Source organism: Mus caroli, unplaced genomic scaffold, assembly GCF_978045245.1.
Source record: "Mus caroli unplaced genomic scaffold, Mus_caroli_1 scaffold_3, whole genome shotgun sequence".
Classification (NCBI taxonomy): domain Eukaryota; kingdom Metazoa; phylum Chordata; class Mammalia; order Rodentia; family Muridae; genus Mus; species Mus caroli.
Window position 1 is genome coordinate 129,723,203 of NW_028227258.1, and position 16,221 is coordinate 129,739,423.

A 16,221-nucleotide genomic window follows, 5' to 3' on the forward strand; every position below is an offset into this window, starting at 1 on the left:
CTCTTCCTGAGTTTTTCAGGAAGAAAACAACTCAAAAGTTTCAGGAAGTCCCTGAAACTGACCAGATGCACCAAGCTCCTCACTCTATAAATGTATATAAACAGTAAGGACTTCTGAGAGACACTCTCAGACCAGCCAAGCTTCCTGAAAGAGGCTCAAACCAACTGGGTTAAATAAACGAGATACAGACAAGTTTCCTACAGAGAGCGTTGACAGCTCTAGGTTTCCAGCTTTCATGAGTTGTTACAGTACAAGGACAGGCTTTTGGTGAAACGACTCAAAGTCATTTTTGGTCTGTAACTCTTCACCTTGTAAATAATCCCAATAAACTTCACTGATACATACACACACACACACACACAAAGTTGAAGTTTTGTTCTGCTACTTAAAATCCAAAATAGATACATACAAGCTGTGTTGTGGCACATGTACCCAAGGGAGCAAGCTTTTATAGGTCGGATAGAAAAACCAAAAGAAAACAAAATAATGTTCTCCACCTTTTTTTTTTTTTAATTACATTTGTGTGTGGACAAATATGTTGGTCAGAGGACAATTTGTTGTTCCTCTTCCTTCCAGGCATCAAATTCAGTTGTTAGATTTAGCAGGTGTCTTTACCATCTTGCCAGTTCTGAAAAAATTTTCTCTTTACCTAGGTCTGCTTTTCCAAAAGCCATTAAGCTTAACTGTTTAGGATCCACTAAAGCAGCAATTTAAGGCCTATTAACTCAATGGGATCTGGTCTCATGCTAAATTCATCAACAAGAACAAAACTGAATGGCATTAACTTGTTCTCTTCAGTCTTTGATTTCTATCAGTTAAAATACACCTTAAAAAAAATTAAGTTGGGGCTGGTGAGATGGCTCAGCAGTTAAGAGCACTGACTGCTCTTCCAAAAGTCCTGAGTTCAATTCCTAGCAACCATATGGTGGCTCACAACCATCTGTAAACAAGATCTGACGCCCTCTTCTGGTGTGTCTAAAGACAACTACAGTGTACTTACATATAATAAATAAATAAATCTTAAAAAAAAAAAAATTAAGTCTGCTTCCTGAACGTCAAATTCCTTGAATTAGATGTTTCCCAACAAGCATAAACAGAATTACCAAGAAGCTTAGAGTGAAGCTCTGAAAAACACTTCAAGGACAAAGGCTCATTGTGTGCAGTGGTGTAACAGAGCTTTAGGCTGTAGTCTAAACCTGGGTAATTCAACCTTGGCTTATTGGTACCTTGCTGCTGTCTTACAAGAAACTACTCAAACTGCTAAGATCCTAAGCTTTATGGGATATTTAACTGGTTATAATTAGATGAAGTGAGCTTCTAGGAATACAGGCAATCAAAATAGAAATACTGAATTGTGAACTGTTCGTTGAGTGACCCATTCTCAGTGTTCTGGTTTTACTTGGGACAGGATTTTACTCGATAGGGTGGTCTTGAGCTATCTACATCAGCCTCCTAAAAGGTAAGGTTCCAGGTCTGCTCCCCTGTCCATTTGTTTTGAGGCAAGAGCTCAGGTGATCTCTGTTCCACTTCTTGTCTGACACTCATCCTCACTTAGGTAAGGATGATCTCAACTGCTAATCTTCCTGCTTCCACTTCCCAAGTGCTGGGATTACAGGACTGTGCACTGTTATCCACCAGGCAAAGGTTCCCATGGTTCTTGATGTTGTATTACTACTCCTGAACCATACTGGTATATTGTTAGTATAATACAATGATATACACTGTTGTTCCCTTGATACTACTATTTTAGAGGCTATTTATTGCATTATGTTCCCTCTAATTCAAATTCTGAAGTTGTTACTTCAGGTACCTCAGGATGTAACTCTTTTGAAGACTTTAATTTAAAAAATGAAATTTACCTATGTGTTTGAGTGAATGCCACATGTGCAGGAGCCTGCAGACACCATAAGAGGATACCAGATAGCTGGGTGTGGTGGCGCACGCCTTTAATCCCAGCACTCGGGAGGCAGAGGCAGGCAGATTTCTGAGTTCGAGGCCAGCCTGGTCTACAAAGTGAGTTCCAGGACAGCCAGGGCTACACAGAGAAACCCTGTCTCGAAAAACCAAAAAAAAAAAAAAAAAAAGAGGATACCAGATAATCTCAGATAGAGCTGGGATTTAAGGTGGTTGTAAACCATCTAAGATGGGTGCTGGGAACCAAACTCAGGGCAACAAGTGCTCCTAACCACTGAGTCGTGCCTCCAACCCGAGATTTTTTTGTTGTTGTTGTTGCGACAGGGTCTCCAACGTTCTGTATCTGAAGACCTTGAGCTTCTGCTCTTCAAATCTCTATCTCCAGAGTGCTTCGATTCCCAGGGTGTGCTGTGCCATTGCATCCTGCCCCAGATTTGTAGTGAGTTAAAATGACCATGATTAGTGATTCAATAAGGACTCAGAGATTTAGGACAGCATCAAATCAGGAGAACACCATGTGGCACAAAGACTGTCACGGACAAGCTGAGAAGCTAGGGTTGGATCCTTGCCTAGTGGCCCTGAGGAGCAACCTCTGCCAGTCGTTTCAGAACGGAGAATTGGTTACATTTCTACTATTTAAGAGACTTGTTGTGTAGCTGTCACAGCAGCCACTGGAATGCAGACAACTACCACAGCAGAAGACGTCATCCCCATTCCCAGCTCCATGATAATACTTTAGTGGTTCTCAAATCCTAGGTACATGTTTGTGAGAAGTTGGGGCATGCCATTGTAGTTCTAGAACTAACGAGGAAATACCAAGAGCTCTGGTAACAGGTACTTAGATGAAGATAAAATGCCAATTGGTTATAAGGAATATAAGGTGCTTACATCTGTACTGTCTCACATCTTCCTGGCACTCTCCCCTTACATTCCATTATATCCTTCAACTCAAGTAGAACCTTTAAAAAGAATTCACCAGGTGTGGTGTTTTATGCCTGCTATCCCAGCACCTGAGGGGCTGGGGCAGACTGATGACAGTTTGGAACCAGCTTGAACTGTAGGGTGAAACATGTCTCAGTGCAGTTCTAGCTGTTAGTAATCCCAGTTCCAGGGGATCTGATACCCTCTCCTTAGGCCTCCATGGGCACTGCACACACTGGGAGTGCTTAGCATCAGGCAAACACCTCACATAAAATAAGTTATGAAAAACTACTCCACCTCCACCAGCACACAGGCGTACCCTACTCCTGTAGCCTACTTCATACGAGGCTGTCGTGGGTTTAAAAAGACAAGACAGCCATTCTTGTAGTCAGTTTCTTAAGTCCCTTGTTTCCACTCAGGCACTCGGAGCACAGGAAAGAAACTGAGTATAGTCACCAAAAGCGGTGACTCTGACTGTCATGCCATTGAAAACACCACCATTAAGTATATTATATTCTGAAAAATGCAGTGATGCCAGAAAACTTGTCAAAAGTATTTCAGCTTGCCCATTTTTAACGTTAAAAAAAGAATTTATTCCTTTAAACATTACATAAAGATCACTGTCAGGTAGTCTCGTGGACTTGAAGGTGACTGAGTAAGTCCCTTTCGTTCCCAAACCTCATCAAGCACTCACTACACTTATGAGGCAAGTCAGCTGAATGCTTGAAATCTAGATGAATTTTAAGATCTTCAATTTGTCCTGTTGAATATTCACAATATTGGCATAAGTAAATCCCTTCAGATAGATGTGAATTTAGATGCTTGCAATATTCCAACATGCTGGAAAAGCCCTTCCCACAGTCATCACAAACATGAGGGAATATTTTAGTATGCTCGATAGCCACGTGTCTGTTGACATTTGTGTGAAGTCTGCTCCGAAAGCCACATACTTGACACACGAAGAAATTTTTACATTTGTCAAAGGTGATCTTGCTTAAAAGGCTGCACTGCCCATGGCCACCACTGCCACACTTGTCACTCAGCTCAATCAGTCTGCGAGCGTGCTCGTTGACGACGTGGCTGTGCAAGTCCTCAGGGTCACCTGTCTCGTGCTCACAGAACTGGCACAGGTACTGCTCATCACGGCTGTGCTCCTGGAAGTGCAGGTAGAGCTCACTGCTTGAGGAGAACTGCACATCACACTGCTCACACCAGTAAAGGTGGTCGCTGAAGTGGGTGTCTGCAATGTGCTGGCTGAGGTTCTCAAAGATCACCGTCTTGTAATCACAGTACTTACAGATGTAGGGATCTTCTTCGTGAAGTTTGGCATGTTCAATGAGAAGCATGTTGGTAGAGAAGCTTTCCTTACACACCCGACACACATTCGAGTCAGTGCGCTTGTGTTTCAGGATCACATGTTGCTTTAGGTCAGAAAAGTATTTACTGTTAAATTCACAAAGTTCACACTTGTAGAGGCCACTGCTGTTGGCTCTCAGTAAAGGCCACTTCTGTTGGGCAGTCACATTCAAAGCTTGGCTCTTGTCAAGGACTTTACAGAGTTTAGCTGGTGGCTCTTCATCAGTCTGGTCTTGGAGGCTCTCAGAGGAATTGTTCTCGGCCTCTATATCATAATCTTCAGAAATCGCATGGACTTCTACAGCAATTGGGACGTCTTCTGAGGTATGAACTTCTATAGGGCTCTCCTCTTGAGTATGCTGATGCACTGACTCAGGTGAGGCACATTCTTCATCACAGATCTCAACTTCAGTAGATTTTTCTGAAACAAAGAAAACCCACAGTTGTAGTACTGTACTAAGTAAGCCCCATTAGAAACAATCATTCCATTGCTGAAGTCCTGTGCTCAGTACGCTCATTAGAGACGGTAGCCCCACTGCTGTCAATGTACTAATCGGGAGCCCCACTGCTGTCACTGTACTAATAAAGCCCCGTTAGAAGCAGTCGTCCTCACTGTTGCAGCACTGCACTTCAGAAGCCTTGTTAGAAACAATCCTGTGAAAGGAAGTTACAGTATGCGCTGCTTTTAGCTGATCTGAACCAGATATGCTAAATGCTATTAATGAGTTCCCCTAACCTGTGGAAAAGACAGTGTGGTCTAGAATCCTAAGCACAGGGCTGGGAACCAGGTAGCTCTGATTCCTGTTTCTGGCCTTGGTTCCATCTGCAAATTTGGGCAAGTCATTTGCTGTCTCAGGATCAGAATCATCATCTGTAAGAAGAATTTGGAAAAACATTTTATATCAAAGCATTAAGAATCATTAAATATTCTTTTTTAACAGCAATAGAAACTAACAACTTAGACTTAGCCTTGAAAGGACATATTACTTATTATACATTCCTAAAGACATTGAGAATATGCCAGAATAACCCCCCCCCCCTCCACTGCCTTTGTTTATATGTTCCTTATACTAGAACACACTCTGAACATCCTAAGGAGCTTAAGGTATTGAGTGAGATTGAATCATTATTCCTTTACTCTGGTCTCATTCTCTCCAACTTAGCACAGAAACTGAAATAAGGGTCAACAGAGAAACTGGACCGCAACATGTGTGTTTTAGTAAGACTTTGTTTTTAAAAGAAGAGTTTTAGGGGAAAAAATTGTGAAAATAGTATAAGGTGTTCCTAATACATCATAAGCATTTCCCTACTATTAATTATTTACATGAATATGAGGCATTTGTTACAATTAATAACTGACACATGACTACTGGTGCCAATACATTGTTAGTAATGGAAGCCCATACTTCATTCAGACTTAATTGGTTTTTACCCAGTGTCATTTTGGATCCCATATTAGATTTAGCCATGTCTCTCTAGGTAACTGGAAACTGACTGTTCTAAGGACTACTTTATAGACATTTTGTAATGTCCCATTAATGAAATTTACCTACTTTTTTTTTCATGACTAGATTGTGAGTTACTGGAGGGTATACACTGCTGAACTGCCCATCCCAACCTGGCATTTTGGTTTCTGTACTGTCTTTCTCCTACCCTACTCTCTGGAAGTAACTGTGAAGCCCACACTAAGAAGTGGAGCGTTGTTCCCATCTCCCTAAGGAAGAACACTGATACAAATGGAATTCTTTTGTGCAGACAATTTTTCTCTTCTATCCCTATATATTCACAAAATCATTTATAACAGTATAGATTCATGTTTTCTCAAATTACTTCAGTTTTGGCTATTGGGAGCTTTCCTTTTGTCTTCAGTGCTGAAGTGGAAGCCAGGACTTCATGTGTGGTAGACAAGCAATCTGTCAGCTGAGCTCCAAAGAGCCCTCAAGAGCACCTCCAACTGGCTCTTGTGCTCCTTTAGTTCACCCATGCTGCCTGTCATTTTGCTTTTTAATATTTCTCTATTTTCCAGCACCACAAGATAATTCAAACACATCTTGTCTCTTTCCTTCCCAGATCTAGAACCAGCCATGTCTGTAGGGGCCTGAGTTCCTTGGTATTATAAACCAAGATCTGACATAAAATGTGCTCACTACTACGGTACTTCCTTTAGGCCTCGCAACGACAAAAGCAAAACCATTTTGTGAATAATTCTCACAGGTGTAAGATGCAGGTCTGTGAGCATGTCTATGTGTGAGCATGCGAGACAGTTCTGTGTCAGACATGGGCTCTCACTTAGTCACAGATGGGAAGCAGCAGCGGGTGCATCTTACCACTACTTACCAGTGCTCTAGAAAAGAGCAGGCGACTGAGAATGTGAGACTGAGGGACACCAAGCAGCCGCTCTCCATCTTTCCTTCCCCTCCATCAGCACTCCAGGCTGAGACAAGTGGGCAAGGTGCTTTCTAACACTTGACTACCAACACTCCACCTGTACATCACGTCCCATTTGTATCAACTCTTAGCCAACTAAAAAGGACTTAAAGAGTTTGCTTAAAAATGGAAATTACTAATTTGATTTTAAAAGCTTATTTTTTTAATTATAACAATTAAAAATGTTTTGCTGTCTTGAAACCATAAACTCACATTCAAACTACCTTTTCGGAGAGTTCCCAAGAGAAAACCCACAAAGGCAGCATTTGTTTATTTTTCTGTACAAGTAGAAAGGAGTCTGGTCTTGCATGGTAAGCAGGCACTTACCCACACGGAGCCACCCTAGGTTCTGTAAAAGCAAGTTACTCAGAGTGTTCTGGAGAACAGGACGCATACCTTTGCTGTCAAAGTATTTTAAGTCTGGCTGTCTCATCGAGCAGACACTGTAACAGTGATCAGAAAAAATCCCACTGACTCCATCTGCAATTCTGCTTATTCCAGAAGAATCTGAATGGAAACACAATGAAGACAATTCCCAGCACAGTGCAGACATGAAGCTAATGATGCACAAGCTTGCATCTTTTGTTTCCTTTTTCTCCCAGTGTTAAAGATTGGACCCAGTGCCTTGCACATGCCAGGCAAACCCTCTACACTGACCTACACCCCTAACCCATAGTTCCATGAGTTTCAGTAGCATGTTCTCCTGCTTTATACCTCGGATCAAACATTACCATTCAGCTTTAAGTGGGCCGCTGACTAGACTGTAGGAGAAGTCAAGGCTGCTGCATGCCTACAGTGTCGGACTGCAGAGGCTAAGGTGGGTCAGCACAGAGTCAGCCTGGGCCAAACAAGCCTTAATTCTAAAATGGATTTAAATAATATAAGAATAAAAACTTTATCTATTTTTAGAAACAGAAACTGTCTGGCCAGACGGCTCAGATACTCTGTGGTAGAGGACCTAGTTCAGTTCACGACACCCACAGGGTAGGTAGCTCACAACTGTTACCTCTCTCCAATTCCAGGGATCTGTCTGACACCAACAGGCACAGGCTTGTGGTACACACATAAAAATATACCTTCAAAAGCTTTTAAAATACACAAGGAAACAATGCCTTATAATATAAATCTTATAAAGTATACATATGTAATAAAGTGTTAACATATGAAACAGTGAATTAACTACACAGAGTATTCTGTGAACTACCAAGGCATGCCACATAGTGCCAAGAAAGCATAATACATGAGGAGAAATTGTCTCAAGAGCAGAGATGGCTTCTGAATAGCAGCCATCCCAAATGCTACGAATAAGCAGCAGACAAGGCTCACTATACTCAGAGGGTACATGGGCATGGAGCAAGCTAATGGGTATGTGTGAAATGGTCCTAGATGTCCTGAAACTTGCTCTGTAGACCAGGCTGGCCTCCAGAGAGCAGCCTGCCTCCTGATTGCTGAGATTAAAGGTGTGCACCACTACCACCTAGCCTCTCCCCTGACCCCCTTTCTTTTTGAGGTTGAGTTTCTTATAGCTTAAACTGGCCTCACTCGATCTTGCCTGCCTCCACTTCTCAAGTGATGAGATTAGATGTGAACCCAAGGCTTCATGTATGCTAGGCAAGCATTCTATCCATGGAGCTACCTCCCTAGTCCAGACCTCCTCTTATATTGACACAGGCGAGCCACCTCAATCACAGATTATAAAAATCCAAATGAAAATTGAGGTAGAGAGATGTCTCAGTGACTAAGAGTACTTGTGACTCTTTGCAGAGAACCTGGATTCAGTTTTAACACCCAACTGATGGTTCACAGCCATATGTGACTATAGTTCCAGGGGATCCAATACCCACTTTTGACCTCCCTAGACACCAGGCATGCACATACACATGCAAATAAGCACACACATAAGATACACAGTTCCAAAAATAGTGTATAAGATACAGCTTCTTTTCCTCAATGAAAACTACTTTCTGTTGAAGTTATTGCTGCACCTTAAGCACAACTTATGACTCTGACAGGCAAAACCCAATTATTCCACATGAAGAGGAAGCTTGGAAATCTAGTTAGAAGTATTTCTAGCTCACAGAGAGGAGACGAGTAGAATGCAAAGTTGTAAAGCATCTCTGTAGCACTCCATCCACATAACAGCATATACAAGATGTAGTTTGTGTTCTCACATCAGTAAATGGTCCAGATATTCTTACTTATGCAAAAGTTGATGGGAATAACAACAATCCATTACTCTCTCAAAAATAATTTAATTGTAGACTAACCTGAATAGCGAGAAGGGTGTAAAGTCTTCCTTTTTCTTTTTTTAGGATATTCATTCATATCTTTTCAATCTAAAAAATGAAGAACATTTTAACAAACATGGTGCAATAACTGGTATTACTATAAAAATTCTTTTGAGCCATAGAATTTATTAGCAATAAGAAATCTTGGCGGAGGGGTGCTGGAGAAACGGCTCAGCAGTTTCTAAGAAGACAGATAGCTCTTCCAAAAGTCCTGGGTTCAATTCCTAGCACCCACAAGACAGCTCACTACCCTATAGTTTGAACTACCCTATAGTTTGACTTCTAGGGGATCTGACCCCCTTCTATGGTCTCCAAGTACACCAGATATGCATGTGGTGCAAGACATCCATCCATCCAAACTATTTTATAAAGGAGTCTGTGTGGACCATGAAAACAGATGTCAGAAGAACAACATTGCACAAGGCCTCGACTGAAAGCATTATGCCTTCCAGACAAGCCTAGACTATCAGACCCTATCTCATAAGACAAAGTAAACATACACCTTTTAGTCCCAGAACTCAGAGGCTGAGACAGGCAGAGTTCAAGGCTAGCCTGGTCTACATAAAGAGTTCCAGGCCAGCCATGGTTACAAAGTGAGACCCTGTCAGACACATACAAACAAGCCATTATGCCTCTAGGCATACACTTTCTACAGATTTCAACCTAATGATGGATATTTTTCCTTAAAAAAAAAAAAAAAATACTTGTCTCTATCAATGTAATGGCTTCCAGAAGAAAAAAAAAAAAGTGTTGCACAAAATCTTAGGACGTAAGTAATTTTCCAGACAGAAGAATCTTACGAGGTCACGTTCAACATTCTACTAAGTGTAGCAAGCACCCCAACAACTAAAGTCCCATGAGACATTAGAAAATTTACTAATTAGTTTGGCTGTACTCCACTTACTTGGTATAACTCTCAATACTGCAGTGAGGAAAATGAATTACAGGCAAGTTTCCACAAATGACAGAAAGTGCCTACAAGTAAAAGAGACCAGCATTCACGTAAGCAATAGTACCACCAAGTAAGCCATAGCTCATAGGGAAATCCTGCCACATCTTAACTTACAACAGACGGAATGAACTCAGGCATCTTCCTTATGCTTTTTAAACTTTATATATATATAAAGTTTATATAAAAAATATATATATACACACACATAGTATATATATATATATATATATATATATATATATACATATGTAAATATCCAATCATATATGAAAGTTCCTATATCTCTGAAACAAATTAACCTTTATTTATAGTCATAGCTATATCTTGATACCAAAATCACAGAATAAGTCTGTATTAATTTATGCAATCATTAGAAAAAAAAATCACAAATGGCTGGTCAAAGTAGCACACGTTTAATCCCAGCACCTAGGAGGTTGATGCAGGCAGATCTCTGTGAGGTTGAGGCCAGCCTGGTCTACACAGTAAGCTTCAGGCCAGGGCTACAAAGGGAGACATTGTCTAATTCAGATAAATATTACATATTTACACACATACATTATATTTTTAAAAAAGTAGAAAGTCAAATATAGAACCATACACCTAAAAGTGTCCAAGTTTTTACACTTCAGTGCTAATTTACTGAATATCAGCTACATACCAGATAGTATGTCTTCATTCACACAGGTTATATATCTATACCTTGCCAGAACTGTTGGTTATATCTTGTTATTGATTAGTAAACTGAGACATTAACAGTCAAGTCAGCTGGATTAAGTACATGTGGTAGGGTTAGATTTGACCAGAAGTCTAACCATTTTTAAAGTCCATGGTTTTCAATTCATTTTAGTTTTAGAAATAAGCACAGAAATAAAGTGACCCATTAACCTGAAATTAAAGCTCCCCCTCTCCTCTCGGCTGAACATCTGTCTGCTGCTGCAGAGAGCAGGGAGGGAGCACCTCACCACTGCCTTTACCTCAATCCTTCCTTTTTAGTTTCTTGACACAGGGTCTACTTACATAGTCCAGTCTAGCCCTGAACCCTATTGTGATACTGTCCTGGCCTCCTGAGTTTTGGGGTACCCCAGGCAAATATAAGATGAATCTTTTGTTTCTAGTGGAAGCCTCCCCAAGGGGCACTTGCTACTTCTGTATGTCATGTGATCACACATTTATTAAGTGCATTCTTATTGCTTATGCCACCTTCCCAACAATCCCTGGAGGAAGACAAAAGGGCTCCCTTATCAAACTCACCTCATTCTAAGCAAGGAAGAAACCAACGCCATTAAAGTCCATTACGACATAGATGGCACACTTGTCTTCGGAGTTCTGACATCAGGTAACTAACTGTGCATGTGTGAACCCTCCTTCCATGCTGCCAGCAGCAAGCTCATCTTGCTTCAAGTTCTTAACCACAAGCAGGAGGGGAGGGATAATCTGAAAAACTGACAGCCATACTCTTACAGAAATGTTAGATACACAGACAAAAATGCCTCACCCATCGCCATAATCAGCTTTCTTTCGAGTCAAAGTTTCTTATAGTCCATATTCTATCATATTCTAATAGGGAGAACACAACTGTCAAAAGAGTATCTCAGGTTGTTCAGAACATGAACAAAAAAGTAAGAAAAGGAAACCAAGCACGGGATTACAAGTACCTAACATTGCCATATGGATTTGGCTTGTCACGTGAGGAAGGTGGAGGAGAGTGTGACTCCTCAGGATCGAACATCACCAAAGGGTCCCTAAGACCACTCACAACCAAGAGCTGTCAACCGGCCTTCACACAGGCAAATAGAATTGGATTTGTGTATGCACAAGTGCCTTCATAAAGACATCGGGAGTGTCCACAGGACACACAGGTATGTCGAGAGTCCTGAGGACTGGACTCAGGTCCTTGGGCTTGGCAGCAGGGACCTTACTCACTGGGAAATGAGCTGGCCATCTTGCCAGCTTGAGAAAGTTGGCTTCTTAATGAAATGTGAACCATAAAAACTCATGCTCACTAGTTATCCTTTTAAAAAGACTGTGAACCATCTGAAACGTATCCTTCCCCAATTATACACAGGTGTCACTGTAGAAAACCAGGACATTTGAAATTTAATCACCTAAAATCCATCACTCAGGAAAAAAAAAGAGATAATATCGTGGTGATATATCTATAGTTTATAATTTATCATTTAAAAAAAAATTAAGCCTAAAGTGGTGGCACATGTCTTCAGTGCCAGCACTTGGGAGGCAGAGGCAGGCGGATTTCTGAGTTTGAGGCCAGCCTGGTCTACAGATCGAGTCTCAGGACAGCCAGGGATACACAGAGAAACCCTGTCTCGAAAAACTGAGTATTGAGACCCACACCTTTATCCCCAGTCCTCAGGAGGCAGAGACGGAGGATGTCTCTGAGTTCTTGACCAGTCTGGTCTACACAGTGAGTTCCTGGCCAGCCAGAAGTGCATAGTGTTTGAAAAAAAAAAAAGAATAGATGGGATGTAGTCATGTGCTAATTCTGAATTTATGTTTGGTGTTAAGGCAATTTGTTGTTAAAGGCATACAACACTACTGGCTTGCTCTCCATTTTTTGAGATAACATTGCAGAGAGAAAAAAGAAATTCCATTTTAAAAAGGCCCAACTGCACTCTAAGGCAAAGGGCAGTCATCTTCCACATTAACAGCAGAGCTCAGTGGCTCACAGCTGACATCCCAGCACTCAGGAGGCTGAGGCAAGATTACACATAAAGTCTCTTGTGTCCTAAAACCAAAACAAACACATCACCCACACATAGGCATCTTGGCCCCTGGAATCTTCACAACACTTAATAGTGCTTCCCATAGACAAACCTTTTCAAAGGTTTCTCATGAAACTTCCGATATCTTCACACAATGCCAAGACACTTTCTGCTTTTTTCGAGACAGGGTTTCTCTGTGTAGCCCTAGCTGTCCTGGAACTCACTCTGTAGATCAGGCTGGCCTCGAACTCTGAAATCCGCCTGCCTCTGCCTCCCAAGTGCTGGGTTTAAAGGCGTGCGCCACCACCGCCCTGCACCAAGACACATTTTTAAAAGGCTGTTTTCGCGCGCGTGTGTAGTCCGAGATGGTGTCTGATCTGGAGGCAATCATGAACCTACTCCAACTGGGTGTTCTCTCCAGCACCCAGCACCGAATTTCTTGAGACTGGGTCGTTGCGTTTTAAAGACGTTTATAACACTTTATTTTTTCACCTCCATTAAAACAAACAAAAAATATTTCCAGGGCTCACAAGGCGCTTACAGCTAAGCCAGACGACCTGGGTGTCGTCCCTGGAACCCGCAAGGTGGGAAGAACAGCCTCTTGGAAAGTTGTCCTCTGACCTCTACACTTGCGCCATGGCACACGTGCGCATGCATACACGCAATAAGCACGTACATTTTCAAACAGAAAGAGAATTTTCCCGTTCTAATTGAAGCCCGGCGTGGTGGCACACGCCTTTACGGCTAGCCTAGGCTACACAAGACCCTGTCACAGATTAAGGAATTTGAAGAGCGCTGGTCTGATTGGCCTCTCCTGGGAGCCTCTGTCCATGAGGACACAGGGCCGGGTCCTCGCTGGACTCCAGCGTCTCCGGCGGGAGCAGCCTCCTGCAGGCCGGCATAGGCCCCCCCCCGCCGCCGAGTCCACCCGAGCGGCCGACACGCACCGGGCCGGGCAGGCCCCGCTCGCCCCGCGGCCCTCGCTTGGCACGCAGGCCCCGGAGGCCGGCCCTCACCTCACGTAGCAGTGCAGCTCCGGCGAGACACGCCCGGATGATGGGACGGAGGGGGCTGCCGGGCCACCGCCCGCGCCCTGCCCAGCCGCCCGCGCCCTCCCCGGCCCTGCCCTTCCCTGCCCGCCAGGCCCAGCAGCACTCACCCCGTCACCCAGCGCATGCGCCACAGTGGGCCGCGAGAGTAAAGATGGGGGACGGGGGGCGGGAACCCTAAGGATGAGGGCGTGGCCTGAGTACGAAGAGGGCGTGGCTTCGTGCTAAGGGCGGGGCCTGACAGCCAGACAAGGAGAGGCTAGCAGTGCTGTCTAGCGTCCCCTGCGGGCACATCCCCGCCGTGCCACTCTCCCCTCTGAGGTCAGCGCTGTCCCACTCATCGGTTCCCTGGAAGGCCGCAGTGATCCTCAGGGTCTTCTGGATCATTAGTGTTTCACGCATGGTGGTTGTCCTCAAATCCCAACATCCGGGCTAGATAAGTCCAGGGCCGAGAAAAAACGCGATGTGACTCGAGATGGGTCCTCAGACCACACCCTGGGTTCTTGAAGTCTTGGGAGCTTGGAGGTAGAGTTAGAGAAGGGAGAGCTGAAGAAATGGCTCCCCCCAGTTAAGAGAGTTTTATTTCTCTTCCAGAGAAAGCATGCACATGATAGTTCACAAACGCCTCTACTGTAACTCAACAGCAAGGGATGTGAAGCCTCCGCAGGCACACACCTCCCCGTCCCTCCCCCCCCAATACAAAAATAAATCCTAAAAAGAAGTCCTGATGGAGTGAACGGAGGTTATCACAAAGGATTACATTCTGTCATTTAAATCCTTTTCATACCTTGACCGTCAATAAGCAAAGTATTAAATTAGATGAGCATAAATAACTGTGAACATTGTTTTTGAATTATCCCTCGGGCTGGCAGTAGAGTTCGGTGGTGGTCTGTGCTTGGCGGGGTGAGTGCTGAGGTGTGACCCCCTCCGCGTTACAAGCAACAGTCCAGAGTTCGGCTGTGTGTTTTCTTTCTCGCTCCTCCTTCAGTGTTAAGAATGGAGTCCAGGGGCTGGAGAGCTGGCTCAGCTGTTAAGAAAACTGGCTCTTCCACTAGGGGATCCAGATTTCATTCCCAACACCCACAATGAGCTCACGTGTAAATCCAGTTCTAGGTCACCTGAAGCCTTCTGGCTTTCATGGGCGCCAGGAACACAAGTAGTGCCCAGACATATATTCAGGCAAAACACTCAGATAAAAATAAAAAGAAATATTTTAAAACATTTTTACATGTAATCCTAGGTCTCATCCACTGAGCTGCCCAACCCCAACCGCCTAACCTGGGTGAGAGTTGAAGAGGTTTCAGGACAATTTGTGAGTGTTTCTCGGTTTTGTAATTAAATCCCTTAAGGTTCAACTAATTGTAAGTGAATAGCTAAATCGAGTGGAGTAACTTATATCTAGTCACTTGCAAAGTCCCCGCTATAGTTCGTGTCTCACCAACCCAGCGCCCTGTTCTTGCTGTCAATCACCTGGTATTCAGCGGGTTGTCACTGACACCTCCCCACCCCCCAACCCCATCACCACGCCTGGGGAAGTCCAGCTGTGCGCTTTGGAGAGACAGAGCTTGTTTGTGAGATTCAGTTTGGTGACCTCATAACCTGTAGGCGTTCTCCTCTTAGTTAGACATGAATATTCAGGCACACCACTGTAACCCAAAAGGAGTAAGAGAGGGTTCGCAGACCTTCTCTCTTCCTAGAATACCTAACGTCTGGTACAAAATAGGGAATTGAGGCCTGATTGATATAAGACTGTTGAATTTATAAAGATGCTGCCGGCGGCTACGGGTTTCTCATTGTGAATCTAGTAGAGGTCACAAGGGGGAGCCATACGATCACTGTCAGTTATAGGGTTTCTCACGCTTGCCCTTGGGTTTGACTTAATTCTCCTCTTGCCTGCCTCACTAGAGGGGGAGCAGGGAGAGACTATGTCATGGTATTTAGACAGCATGCATCATTGTTTTCAGGGCTCCCCTTTCCCCCTCCCTGGCAAGATGTGCAGCTATGTAAAATCTTGAAAGTCCTAGGATAACATTTTACAGGAATATTTAACCACCATCCTCCCAAGTTTTTGATACAGGTATGTCATAGCTTAAATTTTTCCTGATCACAGAAATGTGTGTTACACAATAGATAGTAGAACAGAATGAAGAAAGAAAACTACCAACTCCCACAGCCCTGAACTGACTCCTTGGATCTGTCTTTCCGTGACTTTTATACTTGCATGCACATAGATTTTTCTCAAAATCAGATTATCATTATGTTAAGTGGCAGTTTTTTCAGTTATATATTTTTTCGGGATATAAACATTCCTGATGCAATTAAAATGTTAATGGTGCCTTACAATTACTGCGAGTGGTCATATAAAAGTTAAATAGTGACGTTTAAGTTATTTGCACCTTTTTCAAAGACCTTGCCAAGCCAGGCATAGTGGTAAATTACTGTAATCCCAGCACTTAAGAGGTAGAGGCTGTATTAGTGTTCTCTAGAATAACAGAATTTGTAGAATATGAATACACACACACACATATATACACACACACACACACAAACGTGTGTGTAATTTATTGAAATGACTTACAGGCTGCAATCCAACA

At 43.1% G+C, this 16,221-nt stretch overlaps 1 protein-coding gene across 3 annotated transcripts; it reads right to left on the reverse strand.

Moving 5' to 3' along the window:
• Positions 1-417: 417 nt before the first annotated feature.
• On the reverse strand, positions 418-13,779 carry Znf639 (zinc finger protein 639). Of its 3 annotated transcripts, none has more exons than XM_021158104.3 (7): positions 13,738-13,779; positions 11,110-11,300; positions 9,811-9,881; positions 8,886-8,954; positions 7,015-7,125; positions 4,928-5,062; positions 418-4,612 (listed from the first exon to the last, which is right to left on the reverse strand). In XM_021158104.3, the coding sequence occupies exons 4-7, from the start codon at positions 8,941-8,943 to the stop codon at positions 3,459-3,461; spliced, it is 1,458 nt and encodes a 485-aa protein (XP_021013763.1). In that variant the 5' UTR covers positions 8,944-8,954; positions 9,811-9,881; positions 11,110-11,300; positions 13,738-13,779; the 3' UTR covers positions 418-3,458. The 3 variants fall into 3 exon arrangements, with proteins under 3 accessions (XP_021013763.1, XP_021013765.1, XP_029331321.1); XM_021158106.2 differs by lacking the exon at positions 13,738-13,779 and adding an exon at positions 13,595-13,719; XM_029475461.2 differs by lacking the exon at positions 13,738-13,779 and adding an exon at positions 13,595-13,714 and having other exon boundaries at positions 11,110-11,292.
• Between the last annotated feature and the right edge of the window lie 2,442 nt (positions 13,780-16,221).

Coding starts and splice junctions, on each gene's coding strand:
- Znf639 (XM_021158104.3), bottom strand. CDS start 8,943: ATGAATGAATATCCTAAAAAAAGAAAAAGGAAGACTTTACACCCTTCT. Junction 7,126..8,885: donor ACACCCTTCTCGCTATTCAG/GTTAGTCTACAA, acceptor GTTTCCATTCAG/ATTCTTCTGGAATAAGCAGA. Junction 4,613..4,927: donor CCACACTGTCTTTTCCACAG/GTTAGGGGAACT, acceptor TCTTTGTTTCAG/AAAAATCTACTGAAGTTGAG.